The 19,340-nt window shown below is 39.8% G+C and overlaps 1 protein-coding gene across 2 annotated transcripts; it reads left to right on the top strand.

The window, feature by feature from the left end:
• Positions 1–300: 300 nt before the first annotated feature.
• Positions 301–17,907, top strand: LOC136283170 (uncharacterized). Of its 2 annotated transcripts, none has more exons than XM_066171573.1 (10): positions 301–436; positions 5,505–5,615; positions 7,308–7,418; positions 9,112–9,222; positions 10,904–11,014; positions 12,707–12,817; positions 14,176–14,591; positions 15,478–15,587; positions 16,352–16,402; positions 17,135–17,907. In XM_066171573.1, exons 2-10 carry the CDS (start codon positions 5,523–5,525, stop codon positions 17,401–17,403), a joined length of 1,383 nt encoding a protein of 460 aa, XP_066027670.1. In that variant the 5' UTR covers positions 301–436; positions 5,505–5,522; the 3' UTR covers positions 17,404–17,907. The 2 variants fall into 2 exon arrangements, with proteins under 2 accessions (XP_066027670.1, XP_066027675.1); XM_066171578.1 differs by lacking the exon at positions 301–436 and adding an exon at positions 3,582–3,631.
• Positions 17,908–19,340: the final 1,433 nt, after the last annotated feature.

Genomic DNA, 19,340 nt, shown 5'->3' on the forward strand with positions numbered 1-19,340 from the left:
TTTTCTCGGGGGGGCATACCCTACTGTCTTCTGAGCATGGTCTGTCTTCGGCGAACATTTATCCGAACCCTCTCTGAATCTTGGACTTCCCTCAAATATACAAATTGTGTGTAGTTTTCTCTGATTAAATTTACGCAATTCGTGGGAATGATTATCAGGGCACTGTGATAACATTTTAATTCTCAGTTTAGGTACAGGTACGATCAGGTACAACTTTGGAGAGGGTTCATTCATATCTAAGGCATCTGTTCCAAAAATTTACCGCGTTTTTTTTTTCAATTTTTTTTTCAAAATAAATTATTGACGGCGCCGTGTCTCATGGGATCGATACGCTAAGAATAATAGGCGTTGTTTTGCAGCCTAAGCGACGCCGACGATCAAGTAATTTTCGTGGAGCTGGATTTGCCAACTAATTCGCGAACTTTTCACTTCTGAGGTAAGTAGTTTACTAGCCTTGTAACGTATTCACGATAGTCAAGCCTTTTCATTGCCACTTTCACTCTGTTGATTGTGCTAGTCGACAGAATAAATAGGTGTGAATTAATCCAGTTACGCTTCGAAGAATAGTTCAAAAACAGTTAAGATAACAAAGAGCAGAAATTCCGGTTTGAGGCAGACGAAAAGCCAAAACTAATGCAGTTCAACCAATTCAGTCGTAATCTGTTTCCCAATTCTCACTACGCGGTAGTATCGCTAATTTATGCTCTGAATTTTACTTCTACCTTTGGAAATTGCATCCTTAGATCAAGTGTTTTCGTGGAGCGGGTTTGCTAGCCATAGACGTGAACTTTTTACTTCTGAGTGAGGTAATTAGTTTACTAGTCTTGTAACGTATCCACGATAGTCATGTCTTTTAGTTGCCGCCTTCATTCTGTTGATTGTGCTAGTCAAGGGACTGAAGAAGGGTGAATTAATCCAGTCACGCTTCGACGAATTGTTCAACAACAATTAAGATAACAAACAGGAACAATTTGGTTTTAAAAGTTTTATTGGCAAAAGAAAGGCTAAAAGTAATTCAGTTCAACCTTTCAAGTTGAAATCTGTCGCCTAATTCTCATTACGCGGCACTATCGATACTTTACGCTGTGAATTTTACGTCCACCTTAGGAATTCCATCCTTAGATATACTCCTGTGGGTAAAATTTAATTTACACACTAATAATAACTTAGGCCCCTCCTACTGCAGGGGAATCATACAAGATTGCGAGTATCAAACTGAAGGAGATAAATTCTCGATATTTTCATTGCCCTTCACGTCAATTTAAGTGTGTCCCTACGTTTCGTGGGTAGGGAAGCATTCATATAGTCATGCTATTGTCTAGGTTCATTTCCGAATTAGTAGGGCTCCCGTCGAGTTTCATTGGGAAATGTAAGATTTCTAAAGAAATCGGAGCCCCTTTGATCAACGCGTGACACATTTTCTTTTGTTTATCGTCCAAAAACGAACAATAGCTTCGAAACTTGAATGCATAAAATGTCTGCAGTCATTCTTTGGAATTCATGCTTCACACGCGCTAACAAAAGATGGCTGTGCATAAATTACAACGTCAATAAAACAAGACGTAAAATGCGAACTTTTGCTTACAATCATCAAATATGCTCGTTCAAGGTCTCTTTTTAAAGCTCTGAAAATGCCCTGTTTTAGTACATACAAATCAAACTTGAGAATATTGAGCGAAAAAACTTGAAGGCATAAAATGTTTTCAAGCATTCTTTAGAGTTAATTGACACGTCAAAACAGTTCTAGACGCAGCCGCTCGAGGTCGTTTACTTGCGCTATTGTTTCATTCCTTAGAGTCTTCCTCCAAAATGATCTCGCCTTTTCCAGAACGCTTTAATCCGAACTTAGGGCCTCTTCGTATGAGCCCGGTTGACCGGGCTGGCCTGGTTTCCGAGATCTCGGTTTAACTTTAAATCCTTTGAAAAATTTTCGATGGGGTCATAGGAGAGGGTGGTCTGGCTCGGTTACCGAGATCTTGGTTTTTCCAACCGGGATCTCAGTAAGCGGGCTGGAAAATTCTTCATCCAGGTTACCGGAATGAATTCTTTGCAACGAATAATTTCGCTTCCGCAAAAAGGCGGCCCGAATGGCATCGTTTTGCCTTGCCTGATGAAATTTCCACATCATTAGCAACCCGTCTAACTGCAGTGATACAGCTAAAAGGGTCGCAAAAGCCATGATAGGCGCAAAATTAATAACTCAGTTGCGTTTCGCTATCTTTGTGTTGATTTTCTAATTTCGCACCAAAACACCCATTTCTGAATGACACAGCTAAATCGCCGCCCTTGCAAGGCTACCACAACCCTTCGGCTCTAAAGTTTCTTTGGATAAATAGATAGATAGATAGATAATCTTTATTTACCCACGGACAATTCATCAGCAATAAAAGCATTCAAATATATACACATGCATCTATTAGATGAGAAACTATAAAAACTATACTAAAAGCACAAACCTAACTAAAGCTGCTTTCCACGAATGCCGTGCCTGAGCGTACTTCTTTAATTAAACGCTTAAATAACCCAAGGGACTCTACTTGTCTTATGTCATGAAGAAGTCTGTTCCAAAGAGTGGCGCCACTATAGCTAAAGGTACTCTTGTAACAGTTTGTGCGTGGCAAAGGAACATTAAGCTTATTCTCAGAGTCTCTTAGGTTATACGCTGTTTCTCGCCTTTTAGATTTAGAACATGAATAATCTGGAGCTAAACCGTGCAGAGACTTATAGACCATTATGGCTCTTTGTATTTGCGGCTGGGAAGCTTGGTTTTTCTATCTCAAGAGCTCAAACAAGTGACCAGCATCGGCGTTATAATTTGAATAAGTCAAAACACGGGCTGCTCTGTTTTATGGTTTCTGTACCTTGTTCTGAAAAGTTGTCCCGCAGTTTCCCCCAACAATATTACAATAGTCAAAATGTGACTGAATCAGAGCTTGATATATTAGAATCAATGTCGCTTGAGGGACAAGGTGCCTTATTCGTTTTATAGCCCCAATGCCAGAAGCAACTTTCTTTGTTAGTTTATCGATATGACTGCTCCAATCGAGTTTGTTATCGATGGTCACTCCAAGTGATTTTGCAGTGGTAACCTAGCTAACTTGATTGTCATAAATTGTGATCGTAGGAGAAACTGCTAGAGTACTTAATCTCAGCCTTGAACCGATGAGCATAAACTCGGTTTGAGTCATATTAGAGTAAGTTTGTTCGCCCTCAACCAACTAAGAACATTCTCTTAGTCTTGATTCAAATACAACTGAAGATTGTCTACACAATCACCCGCATATGTGTTACGGCCGGCAAGACACTCGTCAACTGAGATCCACGTTTCCAAATCAACAACAACTCTTCTCTTATTCAACCCTTCATGTAAGTGTACACAGACAGTATTCTCCAAATACGGTCATGAAACCATACACGTAACATCTCCCTTTCTTAAAAAAAAAATAATAAAACAACTCTGACAAAACTTGACTAAAAAATCTGGCTAACTTAAGTTTACACAAAACTCGTTGACGCCGAGACTAAACCTAGTCCCTAACCGAACCTAACGCTTTTATCAACGTTGGCTTAGGACTTAAAGGTGTGGCAGGCCATGTCAGTGCCGTGAGTACTTCCTTGTGATTGACACTAGGTAAGGTTGTACCACCCTTTTTGCTTTGCTTGTGTTGCGTTGTAGGCTCTGCTACATGTCTCAAGAACTGCCTATTCCTTCTGAGGGTCTGATCGCCTGATTTGACCACGTAGGACCTGTCTGAGAGTTTCTCTAGGCAAGTAGCTTGCCTCCACGTTTGATTCTTCCGCAAGGGAGCAATTCGGAGTTCTTGTCCAATCTCCAGTTCAGGCAACTGTTTTGCACTACGGTCATGGTAAAACATTACTTTTCGCCTAATCCACTGTAACTGCTCTGTAGAGTCTGGAATTATTTCGGGACGAAGAAGACTTACTGCTGTAGGTAACAGAGTTCGTGTTCTTCTAGACATAAGCCTTTGAGGCTTATGTCTAGAAGAACACGAGGGGCGTTCCTTTAGTCTAATAAAGTAAACCAGGGCCCCTCACCATCACGTTTAGCTTTCTTGAATAGCTGTTTGACCGTCTTGACTGAAGATTCAGCTTGAAATTCCTGACTGCTAAACTGTGTCTGAAACAACAGTGTCCGGAATCCCATGTCTACTGAATTGCTGTTTAAGAACTTGAATAACTGCATGTGAGGTAGTGTCCTCAAGTTCATCAACTTCAACAAAATCTGAGAAGTACTCAACGAGTGTGATGTAATTCTTCCCGTTTACTGTAAACAGAACTGTAGCAAATTTGCTCCATGGCCTGTCAGGAACTTTATGAGATTGCATAGGCTGACTAGCATTTTTTGCTTGAAACTCTGAGCAAACTTAGCATCTCTCAACTACAGCTTTGATTCCTGAATTCATGCCAGGCCAATTTCCTTAATCGATTGACAAAACAGTAAACAGTTTAGTCGGGTGTTTGACAACAAGAATTAAACACCTACCTTTCGTAAACCACGTTTCGCTTGGGAGAAAATAATCCTCCAGTGCTTTGAGTGGTGAAGAAGTAGTAACTTCACCAGAGCCAAATTGTGATTCCGAAAAACCTGCAGGCACTCTTTTCCCACAACGCAACGGAACGTTGCTGACCGCACCAGTTGATTCCTTTGATCCAAACCAGTCGCTTCTTCATAATCTTGCCATTGTTGCTTGGAAAACTCCCAATTACCTGGAACATCCCCACGACTGCTAGTATAGGGAAATTTTTGGGGAAATTGTATATCTGAGGCGGTGGGGGAGCGTGCAGACCGGCGGAAACAGCTTGTGGAGCTAGTGGTGGAGGGGCTTCTTCAGTATCTGACATCGTTTCGCTTTCCACGCACGTGGTCGATGAAGGAAATCGTCGTACGTAACGTTTGCTTCAGTTGTTTGGCTTCGCTTCGCACCCAGAACTGATTAAACGGAGTGAAAACATAACTAGTTAATCGCGTGCATTGCAGCTCCCTATAAGATGAAAAAAAATCACTCCTCCCACCATGTTTCGACAAGACACTCAATTAGGATTCACATTTGCTGAGCAACAACAGCTCTTCTTCCAATTAACAACTCTTGTACGTGTACACAGACAGTATTTTTATAAGGTGGAGTTGCTTTACTAGAATGAGTGCTCTTGTGGGAGTCAGATATAGACCTATGACCTGTCTACTACTGTAGAGAAATCATACAAGATTGCGGGTATCAAAGAGAAGGAGATAGATTCTTGATTTTTTTCATTCTTCTGGTACCAACAGCATGATTTCACAGAGGATAATGGGGTAGCAAGGGGCAATGAGTGCTTTTGTAGAAAACCATATTCATTTGGTAGCTACAATGTAAGCACTACATTTTTTCCCAAAAATACTTACACAGTCTAACAAGAGGCACCCTGGTAACATGCGCCCCGCTCATGGGGTACCCTGTGACGATCATTAAAATCTTATCTGAATTCATATTTGTGTTTGGCAGAGTAAGAGGAGTTCAAATATGGCCAGTGAAGACGAAAGAGATGCAGCTGATGGTGCCAGACCAAGTACTAGTGGTTCTGCCAAGAGAGCGAAGACAGCTGGAGGGACCAAGGTAGAGATTTATGATGTTTGGACATCTAGAGTATTGGTGACTACCGTCTTTGGGGCTACATTATACTTAGCCTATAGGCTTAGTAACCTCAAGAAAAAGTGAAAATTTGGGACTCACTCCAAAGGCTGACGAGCTCAAATTCTAAGATGGCCAGGTCAACGATTTTTCAAACATTACAACTTCACGTTGATTTAAGTCTGTTACTACGTTGCGTGAGTCGTTCAGCATTCATATTTTCTTGCTATTGTTCTTGTACATTCTCGAATCAGTGGGGCTCCCGTCGAGTTTCACTCGGAAATGTAAGATAGCTGTAGAAATCGGAACGCCCTTTAATAAACATGTGGGACAAATTTTCTTTTGTTTATCGTCCAAAAACGAAGAATCGCTTCAATTACGAAGATTTTCCTTTTAATTTCTTAACCACAAAGCTAGGAACGCCAAATTTGAAAGGCATAATATAAAACAAAACAAAAGTTAAGTTAACAAAAACTGCTCGCGAGCGCACCCTCCCCCCGAACACTTCCCTCGTCAATTTGCTTTCAAAGGCTTCTGATTAATTTCAAAGTCGTAGAAATGTGTAAAGAGCTCTCAGACTCGAAGCTATTTTATTTTCTTAGATTGGACTTTGTAAATTTCGATCGTGATCTGGCGCGCGCTCATGGAAATGTGCTAGAATGCACAACTTGCAAACACGCTTCACACCCACCTCGTTCAAAGGTCTCTCTATAAAGCTCGCAAAACGCCCTCTTTTAGTTTATGAAAATCAAAATTGGAATGATTGGCGAGCAAAACTTGAATGCATAAAATGTCTGCAGTCATTCTTTGGAATTCATGCTTCACACGCGCCAGTAAAAGATGGCTGTCCATAAATTACAACGCCAATAACTAGAAGTAAACTACGAACTTTTGCCTATAATCATCAAATATGCTCGTTTAAGGTCTCTTTTTAAAGCTCTGAAAATGCTCTGTTTTAATACATACAAATCAAACTTGAGAACATTGAGCCAAAAAAACTTGAAGTCCTTAAATGTTTTCAAGCATCCTTTGGAGTTCCTTGACACGTCAAAAACACTTGTAGACGCAGCCGCTCGAGGTCGCTTAATTGCACTATGTTTCATTCCTTAGAGTCTTCCTCCAAAATGATCTTACCTTTTCCAGAACACATTAATCCGAACTTAGTCATTACGCTTTGGGCGGGTCTACGTGGCCCCCGAAGTGAACACTCAAAGGAGTTAATCGAGCCTTCTATGCACAAAATCAAGCGGTAACACCCATTCCTGAATGACACACTTAAATCACCGCCCTTGAAAGGGTACCACAACCCTTCAGCTCTGAAGTTTCTTTACCAGCGTGAGTGCTCTTGTGGGAGTCACATATAGACCTATCACCTGCCTGCTACTGCAGAGGAATCATACAAAATTTCAGGTATCAAAGAGACGGAGAAAAATTCTCGATATTTCTATTGTTCTTGTAATAACAGCATGATTTGAACGAGGATACTGGGATAGGAAGGGGCAGTGAGTACTTTTATAAAAAACCATATTCATTTGGTAGCTATAATTTAAGCACTATTTCTTTCCCAAAAATACTTACACAGTCTAACAAGAGGCACCCTTGTAACATGCACCCGCCCATAGGGTACCCTGTGACGATCATTAAAGTCTTATCTGAATTCATATTTGTGTTTGGCAGAGTAAGAGGAGTTCAAATATGGCCAGTGAAGACGAAAGAGATGCAGCTGATGGTGCCAAACCAAGAACTAGTGGTTCTGCCAAGAGAGTGAAGACAGCTGGAGGGAAAAAGGTAGAGATTTATGATGTTTGGACATCTAGATTATCGGTGACTACCGTCTTTGGGGCTACATTATACTTAGCTTATAGGCTTAGTAACTCTAAGAAAAAGTGAAAATTTGGGACTCACTCCAAAGGCTGACGAGCTCAAATTCTAAGATGGCGAGGTCAACGATTTTTCAAACATTACAGCTTCACGTTGATTTAAGTCTGTGAATACGTTGCGTGAGTCGTTCAGCATTCATATTTTCTTGCTATTGTTCTTGTACATTCTCGAATCAGTGGGGCTCCCGTCAAGTTTCACTCGGAAATGTAAGATAGCTGTAGAAATCGGAACGCCCTTTAATAAACATGTGGGACAAATTTTCTTTTGTTTATCGTCCAAAAACGAAGAATCGCTTCAATTACGAAGATTTTCCTTTTAATTTCTTAACCAAAAAGCTAGGAACGCCAAATTTGAAAGGCATAATATAAAACAAAACAAAAGTTAAGTTAACAAAAGCTGCTCGCGAGCGCACCCTTCCCCCGGACACTTCCCTCGTCAATTTGCTTTCAAAGGCTTCTGATTAATTTCAAAGTCGTAGAAATGTGTAAAGAGCTCTCAGACTCGAAGCTATTTTATTTTCTTAGATTGGACTTTGTAAATTTCGATCGTGATCTGGCGCGCGCTCATGGAAATGTGCTAGAATGCACAACTTGCAAACACGCTTCACACCCACCTCGTTCAAAGGTCTCTCTATAAAGCTCGCAAAACGCCCTCTTTTAGTTTATGAAAATCAAAATTGGAATGATTGGCGAGCAAAACTTGAATGCATAAAATGTCTGCAGTCATTCTTTGGAATTCATGCTTCACACGCGCCAGTAAAAGATGGCTGTCCATAAATTACAACGCCAATAACTAGAAGTAAACTACGAACTTTTGCCTATAATCATCAAATATGCTCGTTTAAGGTCTCTTTTTAAAGCTCTGAAAATGCTCTGTTTTAGTACATACAAATCAAACTTGAGAACATTGAGCCAAAAAACTTGAAGTCCTTAAATGTTTTCAAGCATCCTTTGGAGTTCCTTGACACGTTAAAAACACTTGTAGACGCAGCCGCTCGAGGTCGCTTAATTGCACTATTGTTTCATTCCTTAGAGTCTTCCTCCAAAATGATCTTACCTTTTCCAGAACACATTAATCCGAACTTAGTCATTACGCTTTGGGCGGGTCTACGTGGCCCCCGAAGTGAACACTCAAAGGAGTTAATCGAGCCTTCTATGCACAAAATCAAGCGGTAACACCCATTCCTGAATGACACACTTAAATCACCGCCCTTGAAAGGGTACCACAACCCTTCAGCTCTGAAGTTTCTGTACCAGCGTGAGTGCTCTTGTAGGAGTCACATATAGACCTATCACCTGCCTGCTACTGCAGAGGAATCATACAAGATTCCAGTTATCAAAGAGACGGAGATAAATTCTCGATATTTCTATTGTTCTTGTAATAACAGCATGATTTGACCGAGGATAATGGGATAGGAAGGGGCAGTGAGTACTTTTATAAAAAACCATATTCATTTGGTAGCTATAATTTAAGCACTATTTCTTTCCCAAAAATACTTACACAGTCTAACAAGAGGCACCCTTGTAACATGCGCCCCGCCCATGGGGTACCCTGCGACGATCATTAAAATCTTATCTGAATTCATATTTGTGTTTGGCAGAGTAAGAGGAGTTCAAATATGGCCAGTGAAGACGAAAGAGATGCAGCTGATGGTGCCAAACCAAGAACTAGTGGTTCTGCCAAGAGAGTGAAGACAGCTGGAGGGAAAAAGGTAGAGATTCATGATGTTTGGACATCTAGAGTATCGGTGACTACCGTCTCTGGGGCTACATTATACTTAGCTTAAAGGCTTAGTAACCCTAAGAAAAAGTGAAAATTTGGGACTCACTCCAAAGGCTGACGAGCTCAAGTTCTAAGATGGCGAGGTCAACGATTTTTCAAACATTACAACTTCACGTTGATTGAAGTCTGTTACTACGTTGCGTGGGTCGTTCAGCATTCATATTTTCTTGCTATTGTTCTTGTACATTCTCGAATCAGTGGGGCTCCCGTCGAGTTTCACTTGGAAATGTAAGACAGCTGTAGAAATCGGAGCGCCCTTTAATAAACATGTGGGACAAATTTTCTTTTGTTTATCGTCCAAAAACGAAGAATAGCTTCAATTACGAAGATTTTCCTTTTAATTTCTTAACCACAAAGCTAGGAACGCCAAATTTGAAAGGCATAATATAAAACAAAACAAAAGTTAAGTTAACAAAAGCTGCTCGTGAGCGCACCCTCCCCCCGAACACTTCCCTCGTCAATTTGCTTTCAAAGGCTTCTGATTAATTTCAAAGTCGTAGAAATGTGTAAAGAGCTCTCAGACTCGAAGCTATTTTATTTTCTTAGATCGGACTTTGTAAATTTCGATCGTGATCTGGCGCGCACTCATGGAAATGTGCTAGAATGCACAACTTGCAAACACGCTTCACACCCACCTCGTTCAAAGGTCTCTTTATAAAGCTCGCAAAACGCCCTCTTTTAGTTTATGAAAATCAAAATTGGAATGATTGGCGAGCAAAACTTGAATGCATAAAATGTCTGCAGTCATTCTTTGGAATTCATGCTTCACACGCGCCAGTAAAAGATGGCTGTCCATAAATTACAACGCCAATAACTAGAAGTAAACTACGAACTTTTGCCTATAATCATCAAATATGCTCGTTTAAGGTCTCTTTTTAAAGCTCTGTTTTAGTACATACAAATCAAACTTGAGAACATTGAGCCAAAAAACTTGAAGTCCTTAAATGTTTTCAAGCATCCTTTGGAGTTCCTTGACACGTTAAAAACACTTGTAGACGCAGCCGCTCGAGGTCGCTTAATTGCACTATTGTTTCATTCCTTAGAGTCTTCCTCCAAAATGATCTTACCTTTTCCAGAACACATTAATCCGAACTTAGTCATTACGCTTTGGGCGGGTCTACGTGGCCCCCGAAGTGAACACTCAAAGGAGTTAATCGAGCCTTCTATGCACAAAATCAAGCGGTAACACCCATTCCTGAATGACACACTTAAATCACCGCCCTTGAAAGGGTACCACAACCCTTCAGCTCTGAAGTTTCTTTACCAGCGTGAGTGCTCTTGTGGGAGTCACATATAGACCTATCACCTGCCTGCTACTGCAGAGGAATCATACAAAATTCCAGGTATCAAAGAGACGGAGATAAATTCTCGATATTTCTATTGTTCTTGTAATAACAGCATGATTTGACCGAGGATACTGGGATAGGAGGGGCAGTGAGTACTTTTGTAAAAAACCATATTCATTTGGTAGCTATAATTTAAGCACTATTTCTTTCCCAAAAATACTTACACAGTCTAACAAGAGGCACCCTTGTAACATGCGCCCCGCCCATGGGGTACCCTGTGACGATCATTAAAATCTTATCTGAATTCATATTTGTGTTTGGCAGAGTAAGAGGAGTTCAAATATGGCCAGTGAAGACGAAAGAGATGCAGCTGATGGATCCAGACCAAGTACTAGTGGTTCTGCCAAGAGAGTGAAGAGAGCTGGAGGGACTAAGGTAGAGGTTCATGATGTTTGGACATCTAGAGTATCGGTGACTACCGTCTTTGGGGCTACATTATACTTAGCTTATAGGCTTAGTAACCCTAAGAAAAAGTGAAAATTTGGGACTCACTCCAAAGGCTGACGAGCTCAAGTTCTAAGATGGCGAGGTCAACGATTTTTCAAACACTACAACTTCATGTTGATTTAAGTCTGTGACTACGTTGCGTGAGTCGTTAAGCATTCATATTTTCTTGGTATTGTTCTTGTACATTCTCGAGTCAGTGGGGCTCCCGTCGAGTTTCACTCGGAAATGTAAGATAGCTGTAGAAATCGGAACGCCCTTTAATAAACATGTGGGACAAATTTTCTTTTGTTTATCGTCCAAAAACGAAGAATAGCTTCAATTACGAAAATTTTCCTTTTAATTTCTTAACCACAAAGCTAGGAACGCCAAATTTGGAAGGCATAATATAAAACAAAACAAAAGTTAAGTTAACAAAAACTTCTCGCGAGCGCACCCTCCCCCCGAACACTTCCCTCGTCAATTGCTTTCAAAGGCTTCTGATTAGTTTCAGAGTCGTAGAAATGTGTAAAGAGCTCTCAGACTCGAAGCTATTTTATTTTCTTCGATAGGACTTTGTAAATTTCGATCGTGATCTGGTGCGCGCTCATGGAAATGTGCTAGAATGCACAACTTGCAAACACGCTTCACACCCACCTCGTTCAAAGGTCTCTCTATAAAGCTCGCAAAACGCCCTCTTTTAGTTTCTGAAAATCAAAATTGGAACGATTGGCGAGCAAAACTTGAATGCATGAAATGTCTGCAGTCATTCTTTGGAATTCATGCTTCACACGCGCCATTAATAGATGGCTGTTCATAAATTACAACACCAATAACAAGAAGTAAACTACGAACTTTTCCCTATAATCATCAAATATGCTCGTTTAAGGTATCTTTTTAAAGCTCTGAAAATGCTCTGTTTTAGTACATACAAATCAAACTTGAGAACATTGAGCCAAAAAACTTGAAGTCCTAAAATGTTTTCAAGCATCCTTTGGAGTTTATTAACACGTCAAAAACACTTGTAGACGCAGCCGCTCGAGGTCGCTTAATTGCACTATTGTTTCATTCCTTAGAGTCTTCCTCCAAAATGATCTTACCTTTTCCAGAACACATTAATCCGAACTTAGTCATTACGCTTTGGGCGGGTCTACGTGGACCCCGAAGTGAACACTCAAAGGAGTTAATCGAGCCTTCTATGCACAAAATCCAGCGGTAGCACCCATTCCTGAATGACACACTTAAATCGCCGCCCTTGAAAGGGTACCACAACCCTTCAGCTCTGAAGTTTCTTTACCAGCGTGAGTGCTCTTGTGGGAGTCACATATAGACCTATTATCAGCCTGCTACTGCAGTTGAATCATACAAGATTTCAGGTATCAAAGAGACGGAGATAAATTCTCGATATTTCTATTGTTCTTGTAATAACAGCATGATTTGACCGGGGATACTGGGATAGGAAGGGGCAGTGAGTACTTTTGTAGAAAACCATATTCATTTGGTAGCTATAATTTAAGCACTATTTCTTTCCTAAAAATGCTTATACAGTCTAACAAGAGGCACCCTTGTAACATGCGCCCCGCCCATGGGGTACCCTGTGACGATCATTAAAATCTTATCTGAATTCATATTTGTGTTTGGCAGAGTCAGAGGAGTTCAAATATGGCCAGTGAAGATGAAAGAGATGCAGCTGATGGATCCAGACCAAGTACTAGTGGTTCTGCCAAGAGAGTGAAGAGAGCTGGAGGGACTAAGGTAGAGGTTCATGATGTTTAGACATCAAGAATATTGGTGACCACCGTCTCTCTCCAAAGGCTGACGAGTTCAAATTCTAAGATGGGGAGGTCAACGATTTTTCAAACATTACAACTTCGCGTTGATTTAAGTCTGTGACTACGTTGCGTGGGTCGTTAAGCATTCATATTTTCTTGGTATTGTTCTTGTACATTCTCGAATCAGTGGGGCTCCCGTCGAGTTTCACTCGGAAATGTAAGATAGCTGTAGAAATCGGAACGCCCTTTAATTTCAGAGTCGTAAAAATGTGTAAAGAGCACTCAGACTCGGAGCTATTTATTTTCTTAGATCGGACTTTTGTAAATTTCGATCGTGATCTGGCGCGCGCATATGGGAATGTCCTAGAATGCACGACTTGCAAACACGCTTCACACCCACCTCGTTCAAAGGTCTCTTTGTAAAGCTCGCAAAATGTCTTTTTCTATTTTATGAAAATCAAAATTGGGAACGGTTGGCGAACAAAACTTGAATGCATAATATGTCTGCAGTCATTCATGCTTCACACGCGCCAGTAAAAGTGGCTGTGCATAAATTACAACGCCAATAACAGGAAGTAAAATCCGAACTTTTGCCTACAATCATCAAATATGGTCGTTCAAGGTCTCTATTTAAAGCTCTGAAAGTGCTCTTTTAATAAATACAAATCAAACTTGAGAACATTGAGCGAAAAAACGTCAAGGCACAAAATGTTTACACTTGTAAACGCAGCCGCTCGAGGTCGCTTAATTGCACTATTGTTTCATTCCTTAGAGTCTTCCTCCAAAATGATCTGACCTTTTCCAGAACACATTAATCCGAACTAAGTCATTACGCTTTGGGCGGGTCTACGCGGCCTCCGAAGTGAACACTCAAAGGAGCTAATCGAGCCTTCTATGCGCAAACTCCAGCGGTAACACTCATTTCTGAATGAAACACTTAAATTTCCGCCTTTGAAAGGGTACCACAAACTTTCAGCTCTGAAGTTTCTTCACTAACATAAATGCTCTTGTGGGAGTCACATATAGACCTATGACCTGTCTGCTACTGCAGAGGAATCATACAAGATTGCGGGTATCAAAGAGAAGGAGATAAATTCTAGATATTTTCATTTTTCTTGTAACAACAGCACGATTTGACAGAGGATAATGGGGTAGGAAGGTGCAGTGAATGCTTTTGTAGAAAATCATATTCATTTGGGGGTGACAATGTAAGCACTATTTTTTTTCCCAAAAATACTTACATAGACTAACAAGAGGCACCCTTGTACCATGGGCCCTGCCCATAGGGTAGCTTGTGATGCTCATTAAAATCTAATCTGAATTGATATTTGTGTTTGGCAGTTGGAAGTTGAAAGAAATGCAGCATATGGTGCCATGAGAGTAAGGACACCTGAAGGGACTGAGGTAGAGACTAATGGTGCTTGGACAGCTAGAATAAAGGTGACCGCTGCCCTTAAGGATGCATTTGACTCAGTTAAAGAGTTTGGAAAGTTTGTCCTTGAGAACCCAGAATTGATTTTAGAGAAATTGCGCTTCGCTCTTGAATGTTGGGGTATCATTAAGAAATTCGGGTATGGATCAATTATTCTTGACTTGGATTGTGGATCACAGGAGAAATTTTTAGAGTTTCAAAAAGACTTTGAGAATGGGAAAGTCAAAGATGCAATGGAGACAGAGTTCAGAGAAATTGGCTACAATGGCAAACTGGAATTAAAACTCACGAAGGAAACTCCCAATGTGGTTATCTTTAAAATGAGGTAAATGAGTTGTTTTTATTTGATAGCTGACATGTAGTGGTCTGTAAGTCCGGTGACTGGCCAGGCCTTCCCTTCATACCTCAACAGGCAATCATTTTAGCAGGCAGTCACATTAACTTCTCTATTCACACCTGTTTAACCTTGTATTGTAATTTAGTACACCCTGAAATCAATGTGCACATATTCTCCATACTGTTCTCTGTACATTTCCTAAAGTAGAGACAAGGAGAATTTGTTTAACAATCGAGAGCTTCTTTAATAAGTTGGTGATCATTTCCTTTATTCTTATGACCTTAATGTGTGGTTCAGGGTGATATTGTAAGGAGAAATTATATGCTAGATTAAGTCACTTGTAGGGATCCAATGGTTAGTATTTTGTACTGTTTCCAACAGTGTGAAGATTGTTTTATCTGTATTAATGCCTTTACTCTGCAGTTCAAATGCATTAATGGGGTCTCTATTAATTCTTACAGATATGCTAAGGACCTTTAGCAAGAAAATTTTGCTCTTTCATGATGAATAGCTAGCTCCCACTGTTGGCTAAGATAACATTGTTTATTTGAGCTCGCAATGAAAATCCACGAAGTTATAGGTGACTATAGAGTTCTCTAGCCTTTAATCTCTTGCAAAAATACAAATTGCTCAGAATCAAAATGGGGGATTAATAATTCACTTTATGTGGATGTTTTTTGTTTAAAATGCCATATTCTTATGCGAGATTCAGTTTACTTTAAGAGTTCTTGTCAGCTGTGTTATTTTATTTCATACGTTAGTGTTGTCATTTACCCATCATCACAATGTATTGACCTCCAATGTTGGCAAAAAGAAAAAATGCTTATTTAAAAGATAAGAGCTATATTTTTTGAGAGCATGGCCTTTTTTTCAGCATAGAAACCAGAACAAAAGAGACCAAGGAATTTTTCATTGTAAATCCCTATCCTGATGTTGTGTCCCATGGAAAAAGGAAAGGAGAAAAAGAGAGTGATAAAAAAGCCGGTGAGACACGTGCTCTGTGAAATTTTACAGACCTTTATATCATGCAGTATATCAAAAACATGCACTACTGCATGATCTAATAGCTTCCCAATTCAGAGATAGTGCAGACTAAGTCATTAGTCTGTATGTAGCTCTTTTTTTCTGCCTGCGAAAAAATTTTTTTGGGCTAGTAAAAATGACTTTCAGGCTAGTAGATGTTAGGTACAGCTTGCCAAAAGGGCAAGTTGTAAAACTGACCTTCTTTGCACCCTACTATCCACATACATATACTTAGGCGAATTAGCCTCTCATGCCCAAATTTTGCTTCTCAAACTTAACAAATTTTAACCTTTGTACATTTAATTGCCAAACAAAATATTGTGATAGGCTGCCTTACTGTCACCGGGAGAGTCACTTACATTTAAAAATAAAAGTTTTTATTAAGTAATTTTAATCATGAAAGGTCCTTCTTTCGACAGAAGTCAAAGAGAATCTATAAGGGGCAGACAACCCAAATAAGGAAGATATTCAGTCAAAAGAGTCAAAAGAGAATTATTCTTGAACTGTATAGTGCTTGAAGGCCTTCTTTTTTTTACAGCACTGTTAATATTTGAACATATTTATCTCAGAATCAATTGGGTAGTTATAGTAAGATTGCATCAATCTTAAACAAGTCAGCAAGCGGAAATAAAAGCACAAAAATGAAATATCACATTTTTACCCTAACCTTTTCATCTCTCTTACTTACATACTAACTTCTTGTTCCACTAAAAAACCTGTTGAAGAACCTGGAACTTCTGAAGCATCCAACACTAGTGAGACAGAGAAGTTTAAGGGTAAGGACAAAGGGAAAATTACATTTTAGTTGATTAATTTTCAAAAAAACTTGTAATTACTATATGTATTGTACGTTACTATCCAGTGGCATATTTTAAGGATCGATCATGTAAAATTTATTTACAGAATTGAAGAACCTTCAATCTCTCTCCCAATAATTTTTTTGGTGACAAATTGTTACTTACCCACAATCAGTTGCACCTCACACTAGCTGTCAAAGCATAAATCAACTCTGATCAGTTTGATTCAACAAATCATACCTGATAATATAGGGAATGTGTGTGTGGTTATGTATTTGTATACTTTAAAATTGTCCAGTCTCCCCCAGGAGGATTCATCTCAGGACCAATACAAACAATCTGGTCCCAAACATTGTACATGTAAGTAAACACAGAGTGTAAAAACCTCAACTGGCAGAATGCTATTTACAAAGCACATCCAAGGAGTTGAACTCAGGGACCCATTTAAAAACAATCCAGTGAGTGGCAGGGTATAGGGCTTACTCTCAGGACCACCAGACTATAAATCCCGTGTCCTAACCACTTGGCCACCCTACCGCTATAATACCTGATGGAAAATCTCTGGCACAAGAAAAGAAAGCCTTTGCTCTTTCCTCCGCCAAAACAATTACTTGCAATGAATGATTTTAAAATTGTTACTCAGTCACAGTAAGTAGCAAGTGATCTGGTTATCTTAAAATAATTATCTCTCCATTTGTTTTTATCTTCAAGAGGGAGTAGTAACTTATCATGACCTTCAAACACTTGGCAAAGCTATTGCTGGAAAGTGGATGACACTGGCACGTCAACTACCTGGAATTGAGGATGCGGACATAGAAGGAATTAAACACGATCATAATACTTTGGCTGAAAAGGGATTTAATATGCTGGATCTGTGGAAAAAAAATTCGAAAGCTGCAGACTATAAGACTTTGTATTATGCATTAGACAACAATTTGGTACAGCGGAAAGACTTAGCACAAAAGTATTGTTTAGAATAATATCTCATAGATATTGCTCATACCAAACCTGGCAGTTAGTTTAAAAAGAGACGGCCACTAGGTGGAAAGTAGAGATAACTTCGCTAGTTACCAATAAATTCCAGTTGGTTATTAATTATAGGAATCTAGTGATCAATTTAACCCTGATTTACATCATTTTATCGATACGTAGCCTTTTCACAAAATATTATAACATTTTTTAGTATGTTTAGCTGAATATTGTACATGCATTTGATAGGATCTATTGGAAGGCAGACTCGTATATGGAGGAGAATGTGAGGCTTAGAACTGATTGTAGGTCGGCTCAAGAGTCAAATTCTTCAAATTAAAGTTGGAGTATTTTAGATAAACTAAGTACTCTAATTTTTTAATGCTGACAACTATATATGCTGTCTTTAAAAATAAGAGAGGAGTTGTAGGTTAGTGATTATGTGAGCGTTTTTAATGATCGAGGAACGCAACATATGCAGTCGTCCGTCGTTGGTAATCACAGCTTTAATTTGTTTTTGTACAAATCGAAAAACGCGATATTTTTATTTTGCTGTGGTAGTGGTATAGCTAACTAGTGTTTGCTTAACAGTTGTCTTGTATGAAATGTAATGGAAAGTTTACCTCGGTTATGAAATACATGGAGTGTATTCACTCCGAACGTTCAAGGTAACGCGGTGTTCCAAAACGTGTCTATGCACCTTACTTACCCTGAGATAGACGAACGCAAAATTGACCGTATCACGTCTGCTGGTCGAGAGAAAATTCACCTTGGACCCAAGCCTCTTCCGTGGCCATGTCCAGTCATGAGGCAGAAAGAAGTAGGCTTGGAAAATGCTGGCGGAAACACAAGCAGACGATTTATTCACGAAAGCGTCACGCGCTGTTGACGAAATAATAACTGGCTGATAAAATGATATGTACCTCTCGCTTGCCTTCGTCCATGGCGGCAGTACACAACACTCCTCGACACAACCGTGATATGTACATAAAATTTGGGGGCGAGAAAAAAAACTTCTATTGGGGCCTGCGCTCCATTATGTCACGTAAACTCTGTTTTGAGGTACTTTGGTCTTAGCAACTGAGTTGATGACGTAGTTTGGTCACCGTTAAAATTTCCAAAGCTGACGTTTCGAGTGTAAGCCCTTCCTCAGAGCGAAATATTCCTTCGTCATTCGTTCTGACGAAGCATTAACGCTCGAAACGTCAGCTTTAAAAATCTTAACGGTGGTCAATTTACGTTATCACTTTATTGATAACGCAAAATTACCTTTTTATACCCTTCCACCGACGCAGCACCACAGTTTCTTAGCCCCTCTATTCATTGGACTTTATTTTAGCTTGTCACGCAACATTTGTAATAACAATTAACATGTTATAGTTTTTTAATCTTATTTGATTTTTTCATGTTTCAAAACTTTTCTTTCCGATCCGTGATCCAATCCGTGGTCCGGTCCGATCCTGATTCTGACGACGCCGTTAACTGGGAGATGTTTAAGCCATTTAACAGACACTTAACTGACAATTGATAAATGGCCCAAAGTTTAACTGACAAGTAGACAAAATTTTAACTGACAACTGACATTTGCAGCCCCCCCCCCTTATCCAGACCCTCATAGTTTAATCAACAGGCTTTAATCTCAAAATTCATCAACCCCTATGACAGTGCATACTCATGAACGGTCACCCACCCTTAACTCAAGTAATGTGAACCTATATCAATTTGGGTACGGCGGAATTCGTATAACATCTAACCCGAGCGATTTGGGTACGACGGAATGCGTATGACATCTAACCTAAACGATTTGGGTACGGCGGAATTCGTATAACATCTAACTCGAGCGCTCTCCACGAACCTTTGGCAGGAATTGACGGCCTTTAACACCACTCCTTTTTGTACAAACCTCGAACCATTTACATCCCCATTCCTTTGTACGAGAACCTCGAAT

Source organism: Pocillopora verrucosa, chromosome 1, assembly GCF_036669915.1.
Source record: "Pocillopora verrucosa isolate sample1 chromosome 1, ASM3666991v2, whole genome shotgun sequence".
Lineage (NCBI taxonomy): Eukaryota > Metazoa > Cnidaria > Anthozoa > Scleractinia > Pocilloporidae > Pocillopora > Pocillopora verrucosa.